General features: G+C 40.2%; 1 protein-coding gene across 1 annotated transcript; it reads left to right on the top strand.

Annotated features, from left to right (window-relative positions):
- The first annotated feature begins 802 nt into the window (after positions 1-802).
- LOC127433233 (CD209 antigen-like) lies at positions 803-2,750 on the top strand. Its single transcript, XM_051684951.1, has 5 exons — positions 803-974; positions 1,080-1,391; positions 1,501-1,626; positions 2,265-2,415; positions 2,527-2,750. Exons 1-5 carry the CDS (start codon positions 803-805, stop codon positions 2,669-2,671), a joined length of 906 nt encoding a protein of 301 aa, XP_051540911.1. The 3' UTR covers positions 2,672-2,750.
- The last annotated feature ends 17,526 nt before the right edge of the window (positions 2,751-20,276 follow it).

The raw sequence follows: 20,276 nt of genomic DNA, 5'->3' as shown, positions 1-20,276 counted from the left end.
AGATGTACGGTTGTTATTCAGAAATATCAGACCGCGACTGACAAATAAGAATAGAGTGTTCCAGAGTAATAAATCTATCTAGTAATAAATCTAATAAATCTATATAAATCAAAGAATGTATCCACTCTTAACTGGCAAAGTTTATAACTATTGTTATAGCACAGTAGTTTATGGACAAGTGATTAGGCAGCCTCTTCTGTAACGAAGCAGACGTGGAATGAGGATCTAAATGCAGCTTTTAATGGAAATCAAAAATAAACAAAGTTACTCAGAATAGAATGAAACAAAAACATGGGAACCAAGCACAGAACAAGACAACACATGTAAAGACTGACAAAGAAACCAGGTGTTTACACTACAAAAGCATGTGTTTTCGACACCCTCTGACTGTGGTTTGAGTGATCCCAATCCCATCACAAAATGTTTTGGACTCTGTGTATACTTGTATTTAGCGCTGTCCAATTGTGATCAGATCACCTGAAATGGATGTTAGTACTACTGTAGGTGTAAGTGGTCAAAGAGAGACAAAACATACAAGGCAAAATATCTTCCTGTAGGAGAGATGTACAATGATCACTGAAACTTTTATCTAGTAATGTGGTGGTGGATCATAACTTATTCTTAATAAACAATTCTAAACTTGTACTTGCACATTTAGAGTGGAAATTCACATGATCTTTCACACATAGCGTAGACCTCGTGTCAGTTCCATTTTTGTAGTTTAGTTCTAAGTTGTGTTAATTAACAGCCAACTTAAACTGAACTACACAGGAGCTGTTAAATGTTAAAGAATGTTAAAGAAATGTCTGATGTTTATTACGACGATGTGATCAGGTTTCAGTCTCAAGGAATGGACAGAGTGAGAGAAGAGATGATGGTGGATATCTATGAGAGTGCAGATTCTGTGAGAGATCATAACTTCAGGACAGAAACAGACTCCAATACAAACACACAACAACCACTTCAGAATACAGGTAATTATTCATTTTATTCGTTCAGCACTTCCCTATCTTAACTGTCATAAATGGAGATGTAACTATGGAGAGGAAAAAAAATAACATCACATTTGCGGTCTTCAGGAAGTGAGTGTGTGAGGAACAGGAGCTCCAGAGCAGCTACAGTGTGTTTGGGGCTGCTGTGTGTTCTTCTGATGGTTGCAGTCATAGTCCTGTGTGTCCAACTCAATACAAACATTCACCAGTGTCAAATCAAGAGCAAAAACCTCACAGAAGAGAGAGACCAGCTACTAACCACGATCAATTATCTAAAATCAGAGAAGGACCAGTTAGAATTCAAGATCCAAAACATGACAAAAGAAAAGAAAGATCAGTCAAGTGAACATTTAAACCAGGACAAAGAAGACATGTGGAAGCATCTTCATGAAATGAAAGGTAATCTTAAACTACACCACAACTACAATGAACACCTGTTATAAGTAAGTTGTATAATTTACTGTGAAATAAGAAAAAGATCTAACAGCCGAACTGGTTATATTTACAGACGGATGGATTTATTATCAATTCAGTGTTTACTATATTTCCTCTGAGATGAAGAGCTGGAGTGAAAGCAGAAGATACTGTACAGAGAGAGGAGCAGATCTGATGATCATAAACAACACAGGAACAAGTAAGTGAAAGATAGTGTGTGTGTGTGTGTGTGTATGTGTGTGTGTGTGTGGGCAGGTTGAAGTGGTTTACGAGGACTTTTTTTTAGGCTACAAACTGGTAATTACAAGGGTATTATGCTATAAATGTGGTTTATGAGGACATTTCTAGTGTACCCATCATTTAAATTGCTTAAAAAAAGTACTAAACGATGTTTTATTAAAAATGTAAAAATGCAGAAAGTTTTTTGTGAGGGTTAGGTTTAGGGGTAGGGTTAGGATTAGGGTTAGGGGATAGAATCTATAGTTCGTACAGTATAAAAATCATTATGTCTATGGAGAGTCCTCATAATGATAGCTGCACCAATGTGTGTGTGTGTGTGTGTGTGTGTGTGTGTGTGTGTGTGTTTTATCTTGAGAGTCAAAGGTTTGAGTATGAAACACAAATATAATACAACCTCTTAAAACCCATCCAAGGTTGTTCATGTGACAGTTCATAAATGGGAAAAAACATGGTGTCCCTAATAGGTTGGTGTAGTAATTATAATTAGCTTAATTTAAGAGCAAAAGAAGCACATGGTGTATCTTCACAAATACGTGTGAACTGGTTTTGTGTGTGTGGTGTTTTGCTGAGAGGTCAATTTAATTTTGTCATTATCAGATGACGATATAATTGTATTGTTGTTATATAATGTGTCATTTCAGGATTTTGTTATTAATATTTCTGGTGGTAACCAAGTCTGGATTGGTCTGACTGACAGTGATGAAGAAGGCACATGGAAATGGGTGAATGGCAGCACACTGACCTCTGGGTGAGAAATCACTTAATTTAACTGATTATTATCCAATAAATTATTCTCACAGTCCGTATCATTTCACACAGATATCAGCACTGGAGATCTAATGCGGATCTGTTGTTTCAGATTCTGGAGGAATGGAGAACCCAATGGCTATGTAAAAGAGAACTGTGCTCTAATTCAGTCATCACGGTGGCATGATTATCCATGTAATAATGCTTATAAATGGATCTGTGAAAAGAGCATTATAAGACCAAAGACTGTCATGTAGCCCCAACTAAATTTTTTCAGTTTACACCATAATAAATCATGCTGTTCCATAAATAAAAAAAATAAAAAAACATTTTTAAACGTTGTGCTGTGTTTGAATGTCTGCTTCTAATGTTGTCCTTCAATGTGCGTAATATAGAGGAAGTTCTGGAGGTGTAGTTTACACTGTAAACTGTAAATAAAATAAAACAACACTTGTGGCATCCATTAAGCAACTTCATAATGTCTCTCTCATTTAAAAGATCTTTGTCTGGTCAAGTTTTCTTCATGCAATTTATGAAATATTTTTGTATTCCTTTGTAGATGTGCAAAATAAACAGGGTTGTAGACTCTAGACACATGACTTGGAATTGACTTGGACTTGAGTCACAAATGTGATGACTTGTGACTTGACTTAGACTTTGACAACATTGACTTGCGGCTTGACCAGGACTCGAGCCCTCTGTTAGTTTAATACGATTCTGATGCTCTTTTATGTCTCCCCCACAGTCACTCTTCGATCAAGAAATAAATCCACCCGGGTGGGAAGAAATAAACGGACACATAATGTCACAAGCAGTTCTTCGATTTATTAAAAGCAAGCATAGGGTTATATGGTTCTTGTCACACAAGGCTGGTGTGACAAGAACTTTCTCAGTCCTCCATATATGGGGTTGTTTCCTCTCGCTTACAGAAGTACAGGTGCATCTCAATAAATTAGAATGTCATGGAAAAGTTCATTTATTTCAGTAATTCAACTCAAATTGTGAAACTCGTGTATTAAATAAATTCAATGCACACAGACTGAAGTAGTTTAAGTCTTTGGTTCTTTTAATTGTGATGATTTTGGCACACATTTAACAAAAACCCACCAATTCACTATCTCAAAAAATTAGAATACATCATAAGACCAATAAAAAAAGCATTTTTAGTGAATTGTTGGCCTTCTGGAAAGTATGTTCATTTACTGTATATGTACTCAATACTTGGTAGGGGCTCCTTTTGCTTTAATTACTGCCTCAATTCGGCGTGGCATGGAGGTGATCAGTTCGTGGCACTGCTGAGGTGGTATGGAAGCCCAGGTTTCTTTGACAGTGGCCTTCAGCTCATCTGCATTTTTTGGTCTCTTGTTTCTCATTTTCCTCTTGACAATACTCCATAGATTATCTATGGGGTTCAGGTCTGGTGAGTTTGCTGGCCAGTCAAGCACACCAACGCCATGGTCATTTAACCAACTTTTGGTGCTTTTGGCAGTGTGGGCAGGTGCCAAATCCTGCTGGAAAATGAAATCAGCATCTTTAAAAAGCTGGTCAGCAGAAGGAAGCATGAAGTGCTCCAAAAATTCTTGGTAAACGGGTGCAGTGACTTTGGTTTTCAAAAAACACAATGGACCAACACCATTGCACCCCAAATCATCACAGACTGTGGAAACTTAACACTGGACTTCGAGCAACTTGGGCTATGAGCTTCTCCACCCTTCCTCCAGACTCTAGGACCTTGGTTTCCAAATGAAATACAAAACCTGCTCTCATCTGAAAAGAGGACTTTGGACCACTGGGCAACAGTCCAGTTCTTCTTCTCCTTAGCCCAGGTAAGACGCCTCTGACGTTGTCTGTGGTTCAGGAGTGGCTTAACAAGAGGCATACAACAACTGTAGCCAAATTCCTTGACACGTCTGTGTGTGGTGGCTCTTGATGCCTTGACCCCAGCCTCAGTCCATTCCTTGTGAAGTTCACCCAAATTCTTGAATCGATTTTGCTTGACAATTCTCATAAGGCTGTGGTTCTCTCGGTTGGTTGTGCATCTTTTTCTTCCACACTTTTTCCTTCCACTCAGCTTTCTGTTAACATGCTTGGATACAGCACTCTGTGAACAGCCAGCTTCTTTGGCAATGAATGTTTGTGGCTTACCCTCCTTGTGAAGGGTGTCAATGATTGTCTTCTGGACAATTGTCAGATCAGCAGTCTTCCCCATGATTGTGTAGCCTAGTGAACCAAACTGAGAGACCATTTTGAAGGCTCAGGAAACCTTTGCAGGTGTTTTGAGTTGATTAGCTGATTGGCATGTCACCATATTCTAATTTTTTGAGATAGTGAATTGATGGGTTTTTGTTAAATATGAGCCAAAATCATCACAATTAAAAGAACCAAAGACTTAAACTACTTCAGTCTGTGTGCATTGAATTTATTTAATACACGAGTTTCACAATTTGAGTTGAATTACTGAAATAAATGAACTTTTCCACGACATTCTAATTTATTGAGATGCACCTGTATATTCTTGCCAAGTGCATTTTGTGATCAAGACAGTGCCAAAAACATACAAAGCAGATAAGCAGGCATCAAAGTCACATTGTTCCATCTGAGGCCTATTTCTCACACCCTCTGACTTGGAAAGACTTTATACCTTCTAAAATCAAAGATCAGAGTTGTACATTTAAAAATGTGCAGTAAATCACCGATTCATTTCCCCAATAAACAATTCGTTTGATTTTTTAAATCTACATTTCCATGCTCCATATTCAACCAATCAGAGAACCAACCAGTCAACTTCCACGAGAGGACCAAGTTTGAAGATTGCACATTCAAGGTTGACACAGACAAAATGATACCAAATGTAATTTAATTTAGATATAAAGAATAAAATATCAATGGCAACAAAAGGATTGTAACATGTAGAACCTCTGGTTTAAAAATTACAGACGCTTCATCAACAACATACAATTTTGTGAGGCATCTGAAAACACACAGACATAGGTTAGTTGAGATTGTTAACTGTTACACGTCAGCTATGGTTCAGTAGCATTTTACTTATCATGTTAGCTGGGTTAGCTAGCTAGATACTTAGTTCCACTGAGCTCAGTGCACTGCAGCTACAGTTTTGGCGTAAATTATTTTGCATACCTCATTGCTGAAACCAGATAAAAGATTGTGGACCAACGGTTGCCACTAGTCCCGTAAAATATGGAATCGTCTAGTATTTAAAATTGAAATGATGCATCTCATATCGAAGCTGGTCAGATGGTGTCAAGGTGAAATCATTTCAGATCGTTAAGATAAGTAGGAAATTTTGCCTATGGTGGGTAAGGGATCATCTGAAAAGTCCACACATTGTGCTAAAACATGCGAATACTATAGAGGGTGTAATTACTTTAGTAATTAATACTCGGACACTAATTTGGGAAAAGAAGAATTATGACTTGTTTAACCCTCCTATTGCATTCAAAATCTGCATACACCTTTTGCATTCGTGGGTCAGTTTTGACCCAGTGAATTTTTAAGCTTATAAAAGATTGATAATCCAATTGTTTTCATGAAAAAACATATCTATAAAATATCTACATTTTTGGCATGTTAACAGAAAAATATAAATGTTAGAATATATGATGTCAGTTTTTAATTTTTTATTAAATTATTTAGAAATTCTTTAACCTTTCAAAATATACATTAACTACAGCCAAACCAGTGTGATACATGTGAAGATATATATTTTTTATCAAGGTTTATATGAAATTTCATTTGAATATACCATTGCATTAAACAAAAAGAGATAATTTCTAATAATTCTCCTATTAAGTTACTTGCGTAACCTCCGTTCCCTGATGGAGGGAACGAGACATTGTATAACATATAGAGAGGCAAAACATACAGGTACATTTAAAATGTACTCTTTATTTATATGTATACAGAATTTTGCCATTAAGCTGAAGAATTCTTTATTTACTAAATAATTCACTGAGGTGATATTATTTTAACTCAGGAGACTGCACACAGTGGAAATGATAATTCTGTGGATGATTTAAATATTTGGTTATAGCATGTAGGTTATGATAACTTTGGTGCTGTTTATGGTCGGATGAGGGCGCTATGCGCCCAGAAACACTACCCATCTTGTACTGGAGTTTAAAGATACTAAAGTATAACAAATAAATACAATAATGTACATTTGATAAAATGTGTTTACTCTTTATATTAACATATATATAAAAAATGACAAACAGAATGAAGATTTATTGTATTAATATATTATTTAATAAGAATAACATGTAAGGCCCAAGTATTTTAAAAGTTCATATGTCACATTGTTTCTGTGACAGCTCCAGAGCTCTGACGCTCGGTGTATATGTCAGCGTCTGAATTCACTCACTCATTTCGTTCACTCACTGCTAAGATATAGTACACTAACTGCCATTCACTATATAGGAAATAGTGAATGAGTGAACGATTTCAGACACAGCCACTCATTTCGCCATATGATCATCTCGTGCCCGCACTTCTCTCATGCGCGAGCCCCATGCACCTCGCTGTGCATGTGCAAAAATGCTGTCTGTTCACGCTCCAGTTGTCAATCACGCGAACGGCAGAGCAAAAGGCATTTACACTTAACTTGTACTGTTTTCATGGATTTATACAGTTAATCAGCCCAAAGTAGCTGCGATAGTTTCCAGTAAATGCGTAAATACTGCTCATGACATGCGGGATGTGGGATAAAGTGCACTGATATATTGCTGCACTGATTTAAAAATTTACACTTAAAAACTGATGTCATAAGAGCCAAGTTACATAATCACCCTGAAAATTACCATCACCATGTCACAGAAAAGCCAGCGTTATGATTAGAGCCAAAACTTACCTCAATGTGCTGCCTTAAGTTGGAGCTGCCATTTTAATCTTGAAATATCCACTTTTCTTGGTGTTAAATGAAGGCATTGCATGACGAAACGTCATGGTTACTTGCGAAACCTCCGTTCCCTGATGGAGGGAACGAGATGTTGTGTCGATGTAGTGACACTAGGGGTCACTCTTGGGAGCCCGAGACACCTCTGGTCTTTGATAAAAGGCCAAGGAAAATTGGCGAGTGGTATTTGCATGCCACTCCCCCGGACATACGGGTATAAAAGGAGCTGGTATGCAACCACTCATTCAGGTTTTATGCTGAGGAGCCGAGACAAGGTCCGGCCATTTCAGCAGGTAGTTCAGCGTTGTGGCAGGAGGGACACAACGTCTCGTTCCCTCCATCAGAGAATGGAGGTTACACAAGTAACCATGACGTTCCCCATCTGTCACTCACTCGACATTGTGTCGATGTAGTGACACTAGGGATCCCTATACAAAACGCCACAACTGGCTGAACTGTGTTACGTGAACTGGCAATGTGTGATGGGCAGACCACTGTGTGCCTCATAGCCAGCACACCATGTCGACACGTAACCTCCCCCAACATAGTTATGAGTGCCGAACGGCCTTTTGGGGACAAGTCGACTACCCAAAAGATAAAGACAGGCTAACCCAGTCATGGCCTCTTTTCCCCTTCTATTTTTCCACTCCCTAAAAAAGAAGGGGGATTATCTGACTGAGCCGCCAGGTCTAGTCAGGGGGTGTCCCTCCCAAGGGAGGACACCGCGGAGACCACACCTCGCCCAAAGGGAGGGGGGGGATATTTAATTGGAAAAATACATCACATGGTCTTGCTGACCATGTGGAGATTCTTCAAGGTAGATCCTGCCCAACGGGGGAGGAGTTACTACAAACATGGAGACTGGGGTAGAGGGGCTCTGCACAAGGAAGACGCAGTTTGCCAACAGGGAAACGAATTAGCGGAAGATATACATCACATGGGGATTGCCTTACAGGGAACTGCCACATGTGGAGCACCTACCACAGAACAGGGCTCTTAGTTAGCACGTGTACTGGGCCGGCACGAGTATCTCCGAAGACTCAACTGCCACAGGGCTCGGAGGAAGTCAACCAGGGAACATAGTTTGTGAACACTACTGGGAATGAATGGCGCAAGTCTTCAGCTCATAAGAGGTGGAAGTTATGTGCAAGCGATACATCTGGCCAGCTATCCCGGGCTTATCCACTTGTATTGCGTGCCACTACCTGGGATGAAACCAGTTCCATCCGGAGGTTGTAGAACCTTGTAAAGGTGTTGGGTGTTGCCCAGCCTGCTGCTCTGCAAATGTCTGTTTGTGTGTGTGTGTGTGTGTGTGTGTTTGAGAGAGAGAGCGATTGAGCATGGGCAATAACCTGCATCCGTCGCAACTCCCAAGCAGAAAAGAACATTAAAGCTATAGCTGTTTAACAATATTCCTCAGCTGTAGAGTAGTGTTCTGGTCAACTACATCATATTTTCTCTCTAGGTCCTCCCTGAGTATTTCGCGGTAGTTGGTTCGTTCTCTCCTCCGCCATGTTGAATGTTTACATCTGCTCCTATCGCGGAAGCTCTGATAGATAAGCACCTTGATGTATAAGCCTTAATGCTGAAACTGTTAGCTTAACTGTATTTCCCAGCTGTAGTGTAGCAGTAATTTGAGCTATCATAGAGTGAGAGACAATGCTGATGATTTCAAAGAAACTGCTCACTGACTGTCAGCTGACTCAAATGAACCTCAGCTCAACTCCCTCATTACACATAAAAATGGTCTTTTGTCACCACCTGCTGGCTAAAATCTTTAATGTCACAGGGATAAGACACACACATCTAGCTGCTTTTACTGCTAGCTGCTCTCACACGTTAGTTTAGAACGTCACGAACACAAGTGGAGTGATACAAAAAGTAAAGCGTCCGAGTGCTACTTTTTTAAAACATCAGCACTCTTGGAACGTCTCACTCTTGTGATGACACAATCAAAACTTCAAATCACACAACTACACACATGCACACATATCTTTCAATCACTTGCTCCTCTCTGTTGTTTATGATCATCAGATCTGCTCTTCTCTCTGTACAGTATCTTCTGCTCTCACTCCAGTTCTTCTTCTCAGACAAAATGTAATACCAACTGAAATGATAGAAAATCCATCCATCTGTCAACCAGTTCAGCTATTAGATCTTTATTTCCATACTACTTTATTTCAACTGTTCTGCAGCTTCTGTTCCTCAGACACTCACTTCCTGAAGATGACAGGTATATAGTTATTTATTTTTTACTATTGAGGTTATTACAGAGTTGCTAAACATTTAGACTGTTTAATCTTTTTGTTATCTCATTACCTGCAATTGGTTTGTGTTTGGAGTTTTCTGTCTGTCCTGAAGCCACGATCTCTGCACAGACGTAGAAATTCACCACATTCTCTACAGTTTCTCTGTCCATTCCTAGAGACTCAGCACTGATCATATTTCATAAATAACTTCAGTTGTTTCTAGTCTTTCATCCACAGTTTTTCTGAGCAACCACTGGGCGGAGCCATGATGATTCTAATTGCCTGTTTTGTATTTCTGGTCTCGAGATGGCAAGTAAAAATTGCCAAAACAAGCGATCCAGAGTAGAACCACAACCATTTAAGTGTTACATGGTGTAAAAATTTATTTTAAGCTCAACTTGTGCATTTGTTGGCTGTCATAACAACCCAGAATAACAACGTAACTAACCTCGGACCATCGCTTCATATCATCTACACATCCAGGTGAGGCACTGTCTATAAAAAAAATGGTCATCTGTACTCTGTGAAGTATTGCCATGTTTTTTTGACAGTTTGTACAAATGTAATACCTTAAACATTACATTACCCGCTATGAATATACGCCGATGCGAGAGAAAACACTGGAGACTGGAAATTGAAAACAGTCGAATCGTGAAACACTTCCGCATTCAGGAAAATGGTGTATAGTCAAACATTATAACACTGTGCAAATGCTGAATATTTTTGCTGTGTAGTTCTGCTCTGTTATTCTCTTTGCCTCTCCTTTTTTTTTTTTTTTTTTTTTTTTTTTTTTTTTTTTTTTTTTTTAGCATCAGTTAGAACTAAAGAACAAAATGGAACTGAAGCGTGAAGTGTAACATCCTATTCAAACTAGACATGTAAATCACTTCTATAATAATCAGTGAAGCAGTCTTCACTTACTGTCAAGCACCCGGTGTATTGTTTATTAATAACACATTTTGCACATCTACAAACTCTTCCTTCATGTGTCTCACTGTAAAGTCGCTGAAGGAATAAAAAAAAATTATTTATATTTTTAAATATATCAATATTAATACTTTTGCTAGACAAGTTACTCTGTAATTTAATTATATGTTTTAACTCCAATAAGCAAGAAGAATAATAGAAGTGAAATCTGAAGTGAAGTGATTCTAAATTACAGTAAAATAGTGTGCAGTTTAAGTAGGACAGCTGGTGAAGTCGGACACTTAATCTTCTATAATTTGACGTGTATTTGCCCATTACTAAAATCAGCTTCAATTTCATTATATAGTATTATAGGAAGACATTCATGTAGCCATTTGGATCATATTATAAAAAGAACGCTAATGGCAAATTATCCCAATCAAATAGTCCCACTTTACCTGTATTCAGCTTAGAGGATTCTGTCTCAATCAGCCAAAGCTCTAGTTTTAGCCCATTTGAAATTATTATCTTGAATAATTTAAACTTGACTTTTACATGTCTGTTTAATTTTTAGTTTTTTTCATTATATATGTAAAGCACTTTGAATTACTATTGTGCATAAAATAAACCTGAAATGAAAGCATGAGCTCATCTTGCATTTCTGCACTGGTGAAAGTGAAAACTAGTAGAATGTTGTGAAACATTTGTTTTTTTACAATTTGCATTGCATTAGTGTTTCAGTGTGGATGATGATATACAAGCTGAGGAATGGTTTTATAAGCTAAACATCGAAACCTTTGAAGATATTTGTATGTGAGCTAAACCACGAAGAAGGATAAAAACCAACTTCTCAAACTGAACAGTAATGTGCAGAAAAGTAAAGTATCTGCAAAGGTCTTTATTCCAGCAACTTTCTCTCTTCTTTCAAGGCCACAATTTTCGTCCTTGATGCTGAAAACTGGAGGATATTCAATAATTCACTTCACACTGCTGAGCACTCAGGCTGACTGAGAGCTGAATGATAATTAGCATTTAACAGGGATCAACAACCCCCCCCCCCCACACACACACACACATTAACTATCTTTTCCCTGACCCTATTTATCCTAAGCTCCTGGATCTTTGCTGTATGTCTGTTCGCATTTACCACACCTTATGAGATAGTATAAGCTATTCATATAAGAAAAATACTCAGTAATTTACTATTGTTTGAGAGATATAGAGCTTTTCAACAGGAGATGCCATAATCAGAGTCATGTGCTCATGTGGAATACAATACCACCTACCATTCCTTCATCACCATCCTGAAGTTAAGCTGCCTGGAGAGATATTGTCAATTTTTGTCACCATTGGGAGGGAGTCCCATTAGTTGATTAGACTTCAATGTCATAACAACAGACAAAACCTCAGGCGATGTGTGGTAAGATGGAAAGCTACGAAGTTCCCATGGAAACTGTGAATATTTCTTGGAAGTTTAGACTGTGTGCACATTTCATATGGTGGTTCATTCTGTTGGTGGAGGGAAGACATCATCTATATGGTCTTATGCTGAGTATGTTCCAGAATTTGAGAACTTGATCCAGATTTCTCAAGCACATTGAAAGAACAGGTGTCACTGATTTTGTTGTTGTTGCTGTCACCACCAGGATATTAGTGAGAAAATGTGTCATTTCCAGATTTGCACAAGCAAAGCCGATGAAATACACTGTAAAAAAAAAGAAAAAAAGAAAAAGAAAAAAATGTGTGAGTTTACAGTAAATTCCTGGCTACTAGTTGCAGGACTTTCAAAGTATATTTTACAGTAGTATTTCTACAATTTATTACAAATAAATGACAACTGTATACTGTGACTTCATAGTGAACAGGACCAATAAATTATTGTAATGTAGCAATGCTGTGTTGTAGAATCACAATGATGATTTGTATTGTTTTAATATACAGTGTTTGTTAATTGTCACTATCATTGAGATTTGTATGCTGAGTGTTGATAACGTCATGGTTACTTGTGTAACCTCCTTTCCCTTGCACAGGATCTGTGTAAGCAGGCTCACTGGGGGAAACGCATATTTGCGTAGGCCAGGGGGCCAGCTGTGTGCCAGCGCATCTATGCCGAGGGGAGCCTCGGTGAGGGCGAACCAGAGCGGGCAGTGGGAGGATTCTTGGGAAGCGAACAGATCCACCTGTGCCTGTCCGAATCGACTCCAAATCAGCTGGACCACCTGAGGGTGGAGTCTCCACTCTCCCCTGAGGGTAACCTGCCGTGACAGCGCATCCGCTGTAGTGTTGAGGTTGCCCAGGATGTGAGTGGCGCGCAGCGACTTGAAGTGCTGCTGACTCCAGAGGAGGAGACGGCAGGCGAGTTGTGATATACAACGAGAGCGCAGACTGCCTTGGCGGTTGACATATGCTACCGTTGCCATGTTGTCTGTCCTAACTAACACGTGCTTGCCCTGGATCATCGGCCGGAACCTCCGCAGGGCGAGCAGAATTGCCAACAACTCGAGGTAGTTGATGTGCCAATGCAGTCGCGCACCCGTCCAGAGGCCGGCGGCTGCGTGCCCATTGCAAACAGTGCTCCAGCACATTTTGGAGGCATCTGTCATGACCATGACGCGCCTGGAGACGCGCCTGCCCGTAGAAATGAGAGGTCGGTCCAAGGGCTGAAAAGACGGTGACAGACCGGCGTGATGACCATGCCATGTGTCCTGTGGCGCCATGCCCATCTCGGGACACGAGTCTGGAGCCAGTGCTGAAGCAGCCTCATATGCATCAACCCAAGAGGGGTGGCCACCGCCGAGGATGCCATATGCCCCAGGAGTCCAACTCTAAACCGAGAAAAGAGATGCTCTGAACCGGGAGGAGCTTGCTTTTTCCCTGTTGACCCGAAGCCCTAGTCGGCTGAGGTGTGAGAGCACCAGGTCCCTGTGTGCGCACAACATGTCTCGAGAGTGAGCTAGGATTAGCCAGTCATTGAGATAGTTGAGAATGCGAATGCCCGCCTCCCTTAACGGAGCAAGGGCAGCCTCTGCGACCTTCGTGAAGACACGAGGAGACAGGCCGAAAGGGAGGACTTTGTACTGATACGCCTGACCCTCGAATGCAAACTGCAGGAAGGGTCTGTGTCGAGGAAGGATCGAGACGTGGAAGTACGCATCCTTCAGGTCTACCACCACGAACCAATCTTGATGCCAGACGTTCACCAGAATGTGTAATTTTGCGTCAGCATCTTGAACGGGAGTCTGTGTAAGGCCCGATTCAGTACTTGCAGGTCCAAGATTGGCCGCAACCCACCACCTTTTTTCGGTACGATAAAGTAGGGGCTGTAAAACCCTTTCTTCATCTCGGCTGGAGGGACAGGTTCTATCGCACCCTTCTATAGGAGGGTAGCGATCTCCACGCGCAAGGTAGCAGCGTTTTCGCTCTTGACCAAGGTGAAGTGAATACCGCTATGTGACCCAGGGAGGAAGGAAGCCACTCTTTTGCTGAACTGTTGGGTACCGCAGCCACTTGGGCATGCGGCAAAACCAAACAAAAAGGCAACAAAAGATTTTCCGGGGGATGGAGTGGTCTTTTTACCAGCTCCAAGTGAGTGGGTTCCCTCATCCCTGGGTCACCCATCTCAGGGGTGCTTTGAGGACCTCCGTGGGTTCTTAGGCGCCGGCTGTGAGACAGGTGGTGTCTGCTTCCTGCGGTGGGCTCCACGCCGGGGCTGAGCCGAAGGGGCAGGATGCGGCGGGGCCGGTGCAGTCACCGCAGGGGGACACCCTTGGCGATGAGCAGACGGGGCGCAGGATCTTGAGCCGCGCCAGGGCAGGATGTGCCGGATTGCCTCCGTCTGCTGCTTCACCGCCGAGAACTGCTGGGCAAAGTCGCCGAATAGGCTAGCCTGGGAAATGGGGGCAGTAAGGAACCGTGTCTTGTCGGCCTCGCCCATCTCGACCAGGTTGAGCCAAAGGTGGTGCTCCTGGACCACTAGTGTGGCCATCGTCCGCCCGAGACCACGCCGTGTCCTTGGTCACTCGAAGAGCGAGGTCGGTCGCCGAGCGCAGTTCCTGCATCAAATCTGGAATCGCCATATAGCCATGAGGGTCGTGCCCAAGACAGCGATCGTGACCATCCGAAGTTGAGAGATAACGACCGCAACCAGGAATAACACACAATCGGAAAGGCATCTTTAAAAAGACACGTCTTTAAAAAGACGTTCCATGTGTGCCGCTCTTTTAGAGAAACATATACTCTTTTAGAGGAGAAAAAAGCTCTTTCAGAAAATATACTCTCTTGTTTTTCTGCCGAAGCGCTCAGGGGCGTTCTCTGCAGTGCACCAGTGCAGAGCAGGGAGAAGCCGCTGAAATGCGCCGTCAGATCCAGCAGAGGTGAATGAACAGTAGGATTCAGCTCAATGAGCATGACCGTTCGGCTCAGAAGAGAAAATCTGAATGAGTGGTTGCATACCAGCTCCTTTTATACCCGTATGTCAGGGGGAGTGGCATGCAAATACCACTCGCCAATTTTCATTGGCCTTTTATCAAAGACCAGAGGTGTCTCGGGTGCCTGATTGACAACTCATGATAAAAAGTTAATGAGAGATAAAACCAACCATATTATAGCCTAGCTTTGCAAACATTCCTTCCTCATTGTTAATTTAAAATGATACTATTTACTTTCAAGTGCATCATATGGTGTAGTTTGTACATCATGAGACGACATAACATCAACCACTAAATTGACTTTTTTCTCCATACAATACAGTACAATAAATTGTGTTCTTACAGTTGCACCACCTGGGAGAAATTTTATTAGAAATAAATAAGAGAAGATCCCATCCAAAGGGAACACTAAAAACCACAATGGTGACTTCAAATGAAACACAATTTTCCCATAATGCAGTGCGATATTCAAATGTCTTTTTTCACCATGATTTGTTGTGTTGTAACAGAATTGAGTTGTAATTATACAGTAAACTAGTAAAAACAGAATTTTATTGTAAGAAATTACTGTTAAATCTTGTTAAACCCTGGCAATTTTTTACAGTGTACTGTATGAATTAAGACTTAAGCAAGTACAGAAACCTCAGCAATCATCACTACCAAATTTAAGGAAATATTAAATGAAGGGTTACTTTGGACTGTGCTGGAGCTTTTTTGATATCCTGTAGCACTGTGAATTATAATGATGGAGACCAGCGTTTCCCATATGCGCAATTTAATACAGTATTGGTTGTAATGCATTACTAAGTAATGAATTACTGTAATTAAATTACTTTTTCATTAAAAAATTAAAGGGGTTACTCTTAATTTTTCAGTAATTTAATTACACTTCTGATGTAAATGCGTTAAATACTGCATAGACTATAGAACAATTCTATATAAAACAATAGTGAATTTAAAATTGAAATTTAACATCTAATGTTAAAATATATGTTTTCTAACTTAACCCTACCCCCTTAAATTCTTTGGCCAGTTCATGAATAATTTATTTGATTTTATATGATTTACGTGAAACAATTAAAAGAACAGTTTCATGTCTAACATTGTATTTTTCATTTGGTCGAGATTGATCGGGGTTCCCTTCGGCATATTGTGGTGCCGTTTCACGGCCCTCTTCAGCCAGTCACGGCCCACCCGGCATAACGCGGCGGCCTGACTCAGCTTATCGCTGCCCTTTCGGCCCCGTTTCATGGCCGGCCCACCGGGACTCACTATGGCCAGTCTGCCTCTGGCCCCGTTCACACATGCAAGGTAAATTACAGGAAAATCGTTGGGTTGCCTTTACTGGTAAATGTACCAAATGTGCCATTCACACATACCATCGATAAAGAAATTTATAGCTAATGATACAACTTTGCATTAAAGAACATTGCCAGAGCAATTTACCAGTATTTTCATGTGAATGTGAAAGTAGACCGTATACTTTCATGTACTGGCAAACTGCTCCTGACCGTCCATTGGAACAGCTGCTAATAAGGTATCTACTTATGTATATCTATGTGAGTAACCACCTAAATAGTGAAACTAGTGTGCAGCCATATTGAAAATTTTGTCTCTGAACTTCCAGTCTAGCGTTTTCTATATAGATATCTATGGTGTTGATATTAAAGTGTAATTAGCTAACGAAGTGGATTTGCAGGTTATGGAGTTGTCAAAAGTTCCCATGAGTATTTTAAAGTGTTCAGGGAATGTCATAACTAAAGCAGAGCGGGAAGGTTTTAAAACAAGAGTTCTTCATTAATAAATCCACAAGATCCTACCTTCAAGCTGTGGATATACTGATATGCCTCTGTGCTCAAAAAACTCCAAGAGACAAAACAAAGTCATAAAACATTTCTCTGGACACCTCTGACCATCTTCTCATGTTATTCACCCATCGTGTTATAGTTAATGTGATTAGATTTTTAGAGTGTTAAACTGGGACAGGGGAAGGGGTGCAACTATATTTATTATACACACACACATACAGTGCATCCGGAAAGTATTCACAGCGCTTCACTTTTTCCACATTTTGTTATGTTACAGCCTTATTCCAAAATGGATTAAATTAATTATTTTCCTCAATTCTACAAACAATATCCCATAATGACAATGTGAAAGAAGTTTGTTTGAAATATTTGCAAATTTATTAAATAAAAAACGAACTAAAAAAAAAAAAAATAATAAAATCACATGTACATAAGTATTCACAGCCTTTGCTCAATACTTTGTTGAAGCACCTTTGGCACCAATTACAGCCTCAAGTCTTTTTGAGTATGATGCTACAAGCTTGGTACACCTATTTTTGGGCAGTTTCTCCCATTCTTCTTTGCAGGACCTCTCAAGCTCCATCAGGTTGGATGGGGAGCATCGGTGCACAGCCATTTTCAGATCTCTCCAGAGATGTTCAATCGGGTTCAAGTCTGGGCTCTGGCTGGGCCACTCAAGGACATTCACAGAGTTGTCCCAGAGCCACTCCTTTGTTATCTTGGCAGTGTGCTTAGGGTCGTTGTCCTGTTGGAAGATGAACCTTCACCCCAGTCTGAGGTCAAGAGCGCTCTGGAGCAGGTTTTCATCAAGGATGTCTCTGTACATTGCTGCATTCATCTTTCCCTCGATCCTGACTAGTATCCCAGTTCCTGCCGCTGAAAAACATCCCCACAGCATGATGCTGCCACCACCATGCTTCACTGTAGGGATGGTATTGGCCAGGTGATGAGCGGTGCCTGGTTTCCTCCAGACATGACGCTTGCCATTCAGGCCAAAGAGTTCAATCTTTGTTTCATCAGACCAGAGAATTTTGTTTCTCATGGTCTGAGAGTCCTTCAGGTGCCTTTTGGCAAACTCCAGGTGGGCTGTCATGTGCCTTTTACTGAGGAGTGGCTTCCGTCTGGCCACTCTACCATACAGGCCTGATTGGTGGAGTGCTGCAGAGATGGTTGTTCTTCTGGAAGGTTCTCCTCTCTCCACAGAGAAACGCTGGAGCTCTGTCAGAGTGACCATTGGGTTCTTGGTCACCTCCCTGACTAAGGCCCTTCTCCCCCGATCGCTCAGTTTGGCCGGGCGGCCAGCTCTAGGAAGAGTCCTGGTGGTTCCAAACTTCTTCCATTTACAGATGATGGAGGCTACTGTGCTCACTGGGACCTTCAATGCTGCAGAAATTTTTCTGTACCCTTCCCCAGATCTGTGCCTCGATACAATCCTGTCTCGGCGGTCTACAGACAATTCCTTGGACTTCATGGCTTGGTTTGTGCTCTGACATGCACTGTTAACTGTGGGACCTTATATAGACAGGTGTGTGCCTTTCCAAATCATGTCCAATCAACTGAATTTACCACAGGTGGACTCCAATCAAGTTGTAGAAACATCTCAAGGATGATCAGTGGAAACAGGTTGTAGCAGAGCTCAATTTTGAGTGTCATGGCAAAGGCTGTGAATACTTATGTACATGTGTTTTTTCGTTTTTTATTTTTAATAAATTTGCAAAGATTTCAAACAAACGTCTTTCACGTTGTCATTATGGGGTATTGTTTGTAGAATTTTGAGGAAAATAATGAATTTAATCAATTTTTGAATAAGGCTGTAACATAACAAAATGTGGAAAAAGTGAAGCGCTGTGAATACTTTCCGGATGCACTGTATATATAACTGAAAGTGTACATTTTATTTTATATTCCATTTACAACAATTTTAATCACATTTAAGCCTTTTAAAAATGTGGAGTGACAACAAAATTTTAAAAAGTTAAAATGTTATTTCATTAATGTTATGAACTTACACGTGAAATAATATGAACTGTCACTATTTGATATTTCATGTCATCTACACATTTTAACAAGTTGAAACCTAAAAAAATTAAGCAGAATTACACGTATAACAGTTAAACCCTTTCTGTTTTATGGAAATCATGGAAATGGAAAAGTATCATGGAAAAGTGCAGTGTGTCATAGCTGTCTGAATGTGATCTGCCTGGTCCAATTAAACTCTGTGAGTGTCGAAAAAAGAACATTTACAGTGACAGCAATACACCTCACAAGCATTTTCACATAGTAATTCACATACACCACCTGTAGACTCACACCATCAACTCTTGGGAAAAAAATCATTTCTGTGCTCCCACACGTAATCCATTTTGGTCGACTCTTCTCAGTAGCTTCAATACTAACAGGAAGTTAGATGACAAAATCCGGAAGAGTGGAGCGCTGAAAAGAGGCGTGCTAAATAAGGTGAATATGTCACTCAATATGAAAACTACTCAAAACTTAAGGGCTGTTCACACCGAACACGTTTTTGTGTCTGTCTGTGCTATTTTTCATTATGTAAACACTTGAGCCTGGGGAGCAGAATATTAGATCAGGCCAGAGAGTGCAATTCTGCATTGCTTCGCACTGTAGTTGGCAAGCCGATAAATACATTTAGTGGTTGTCAAACCCAAGAATTCAATCTTGAAATGTCAACAAATAAAATGGAGGCATATTTTCCTGCAAGCAAACAGACAGGCGATTAAATATGCATTCTTAGCTCTGTTTAAAACAATAGATGTGCCTCGGTGCCATAGTGAGGAAAATGTTTGCACATCTTGCTTTTTTTTTATTTTATTTAATCCAGTGTGAGATTATTTGGTGCAATGCACATTTGTTCATCAGTAAAGCTCCTTTGGCATGGATTGCAAGGATTTCATTTACCAAAAGTGTTTGTCAAATTTCCATAAAATTTATTTTTCCCCATCAGAAGATATATATATTATTAGATTTTTGTTGTTGTTGTTGTTGTTGTTGTTGTTTTTAATCCATCCGTGAGCTTGTCATCCGCATGTCCTTCTGTTAAAGCAGGGATTGTGATGGTTTTATCCAATCCGGTCTGCTTTGGAGCACTAACACTGGGATAAGCTTCTACATATTAGAGCAGAAACACACGCCTACGATGACAACCACACGATCAACTCAGACAACTGTGCATGTAATGATGCATACAAATGCAGACATACAGACCCTCATATTTACTGTCTCACATTTACACACACATTTACAAACAAGAAACATAAGTTGGTTGCATACCAGTATGTGAAAATGACTACAAAAAAACAAAAAACATGTACACTGATATTTATTTATTTAATAAGGGCAGTATTTTTGTCTTATTTTTCAGCAAAAAAATATCCAAACCAAAATATCCAAAATATCCTTAAAGGAATAGTTCACTCAAAAATGAAAATTCTCTCAATATTCACTTACCCTGATGCCATCCCAGATGTTTATGACTGTCTTTCTTCAGCAGAACACAAATGAAGATTTTTAGAAGAAGATAGAGCTCTGTCAGTCCCTTATAA

The sequence above is a fragment of the Myxocyprinus asiaticus genome, chromosome 43 (genome assembly GCF_019703515.2).
Source record: "Myxocyprinus asiaticus isolate MX2 ecotype Aquarium Trade chromosome 43, UBuf_Myxa_2, whole genome shotgun sequence".
In the NCBI taxonomy this organism is placed as follows: domain Eukaryota; kingdom Metazoa; phylum Chordata; class Actinopteri; order Cypriniformes; family Catostomidae; genus Myxocyprinus; species Myxocyprinus asiaticus.
The sequence above is the reverse complement of the archived record's forward strand: the minus strand, read 5'-3'. Positions and strand labels throughout refer to the sequence as shown.

Bases quoted from the DNA above. Each gene is read 5' to 3' on its own strand.
- LOC127433233 (XM_051684951.1), top strand. From the start codon at position 803: ATGTCTGATGTTTATTACGACGATGTGATCAGGTTTCAGTCTCAAGGA. The intron at 1,392-1,500 runs GTAATCTTAAAC...TTATATTTACAG, and splicing joins GCATCTTCATGAAATGAAAG to ACGGATGGATTTATTATCAA. The intron at 1,627-2,264 runs GTAAGTGAAAGA...TGTCATTATCAG, and splicing joins CATAAACAACACAGGAACAA to ATGACGATATAATTGTATTG.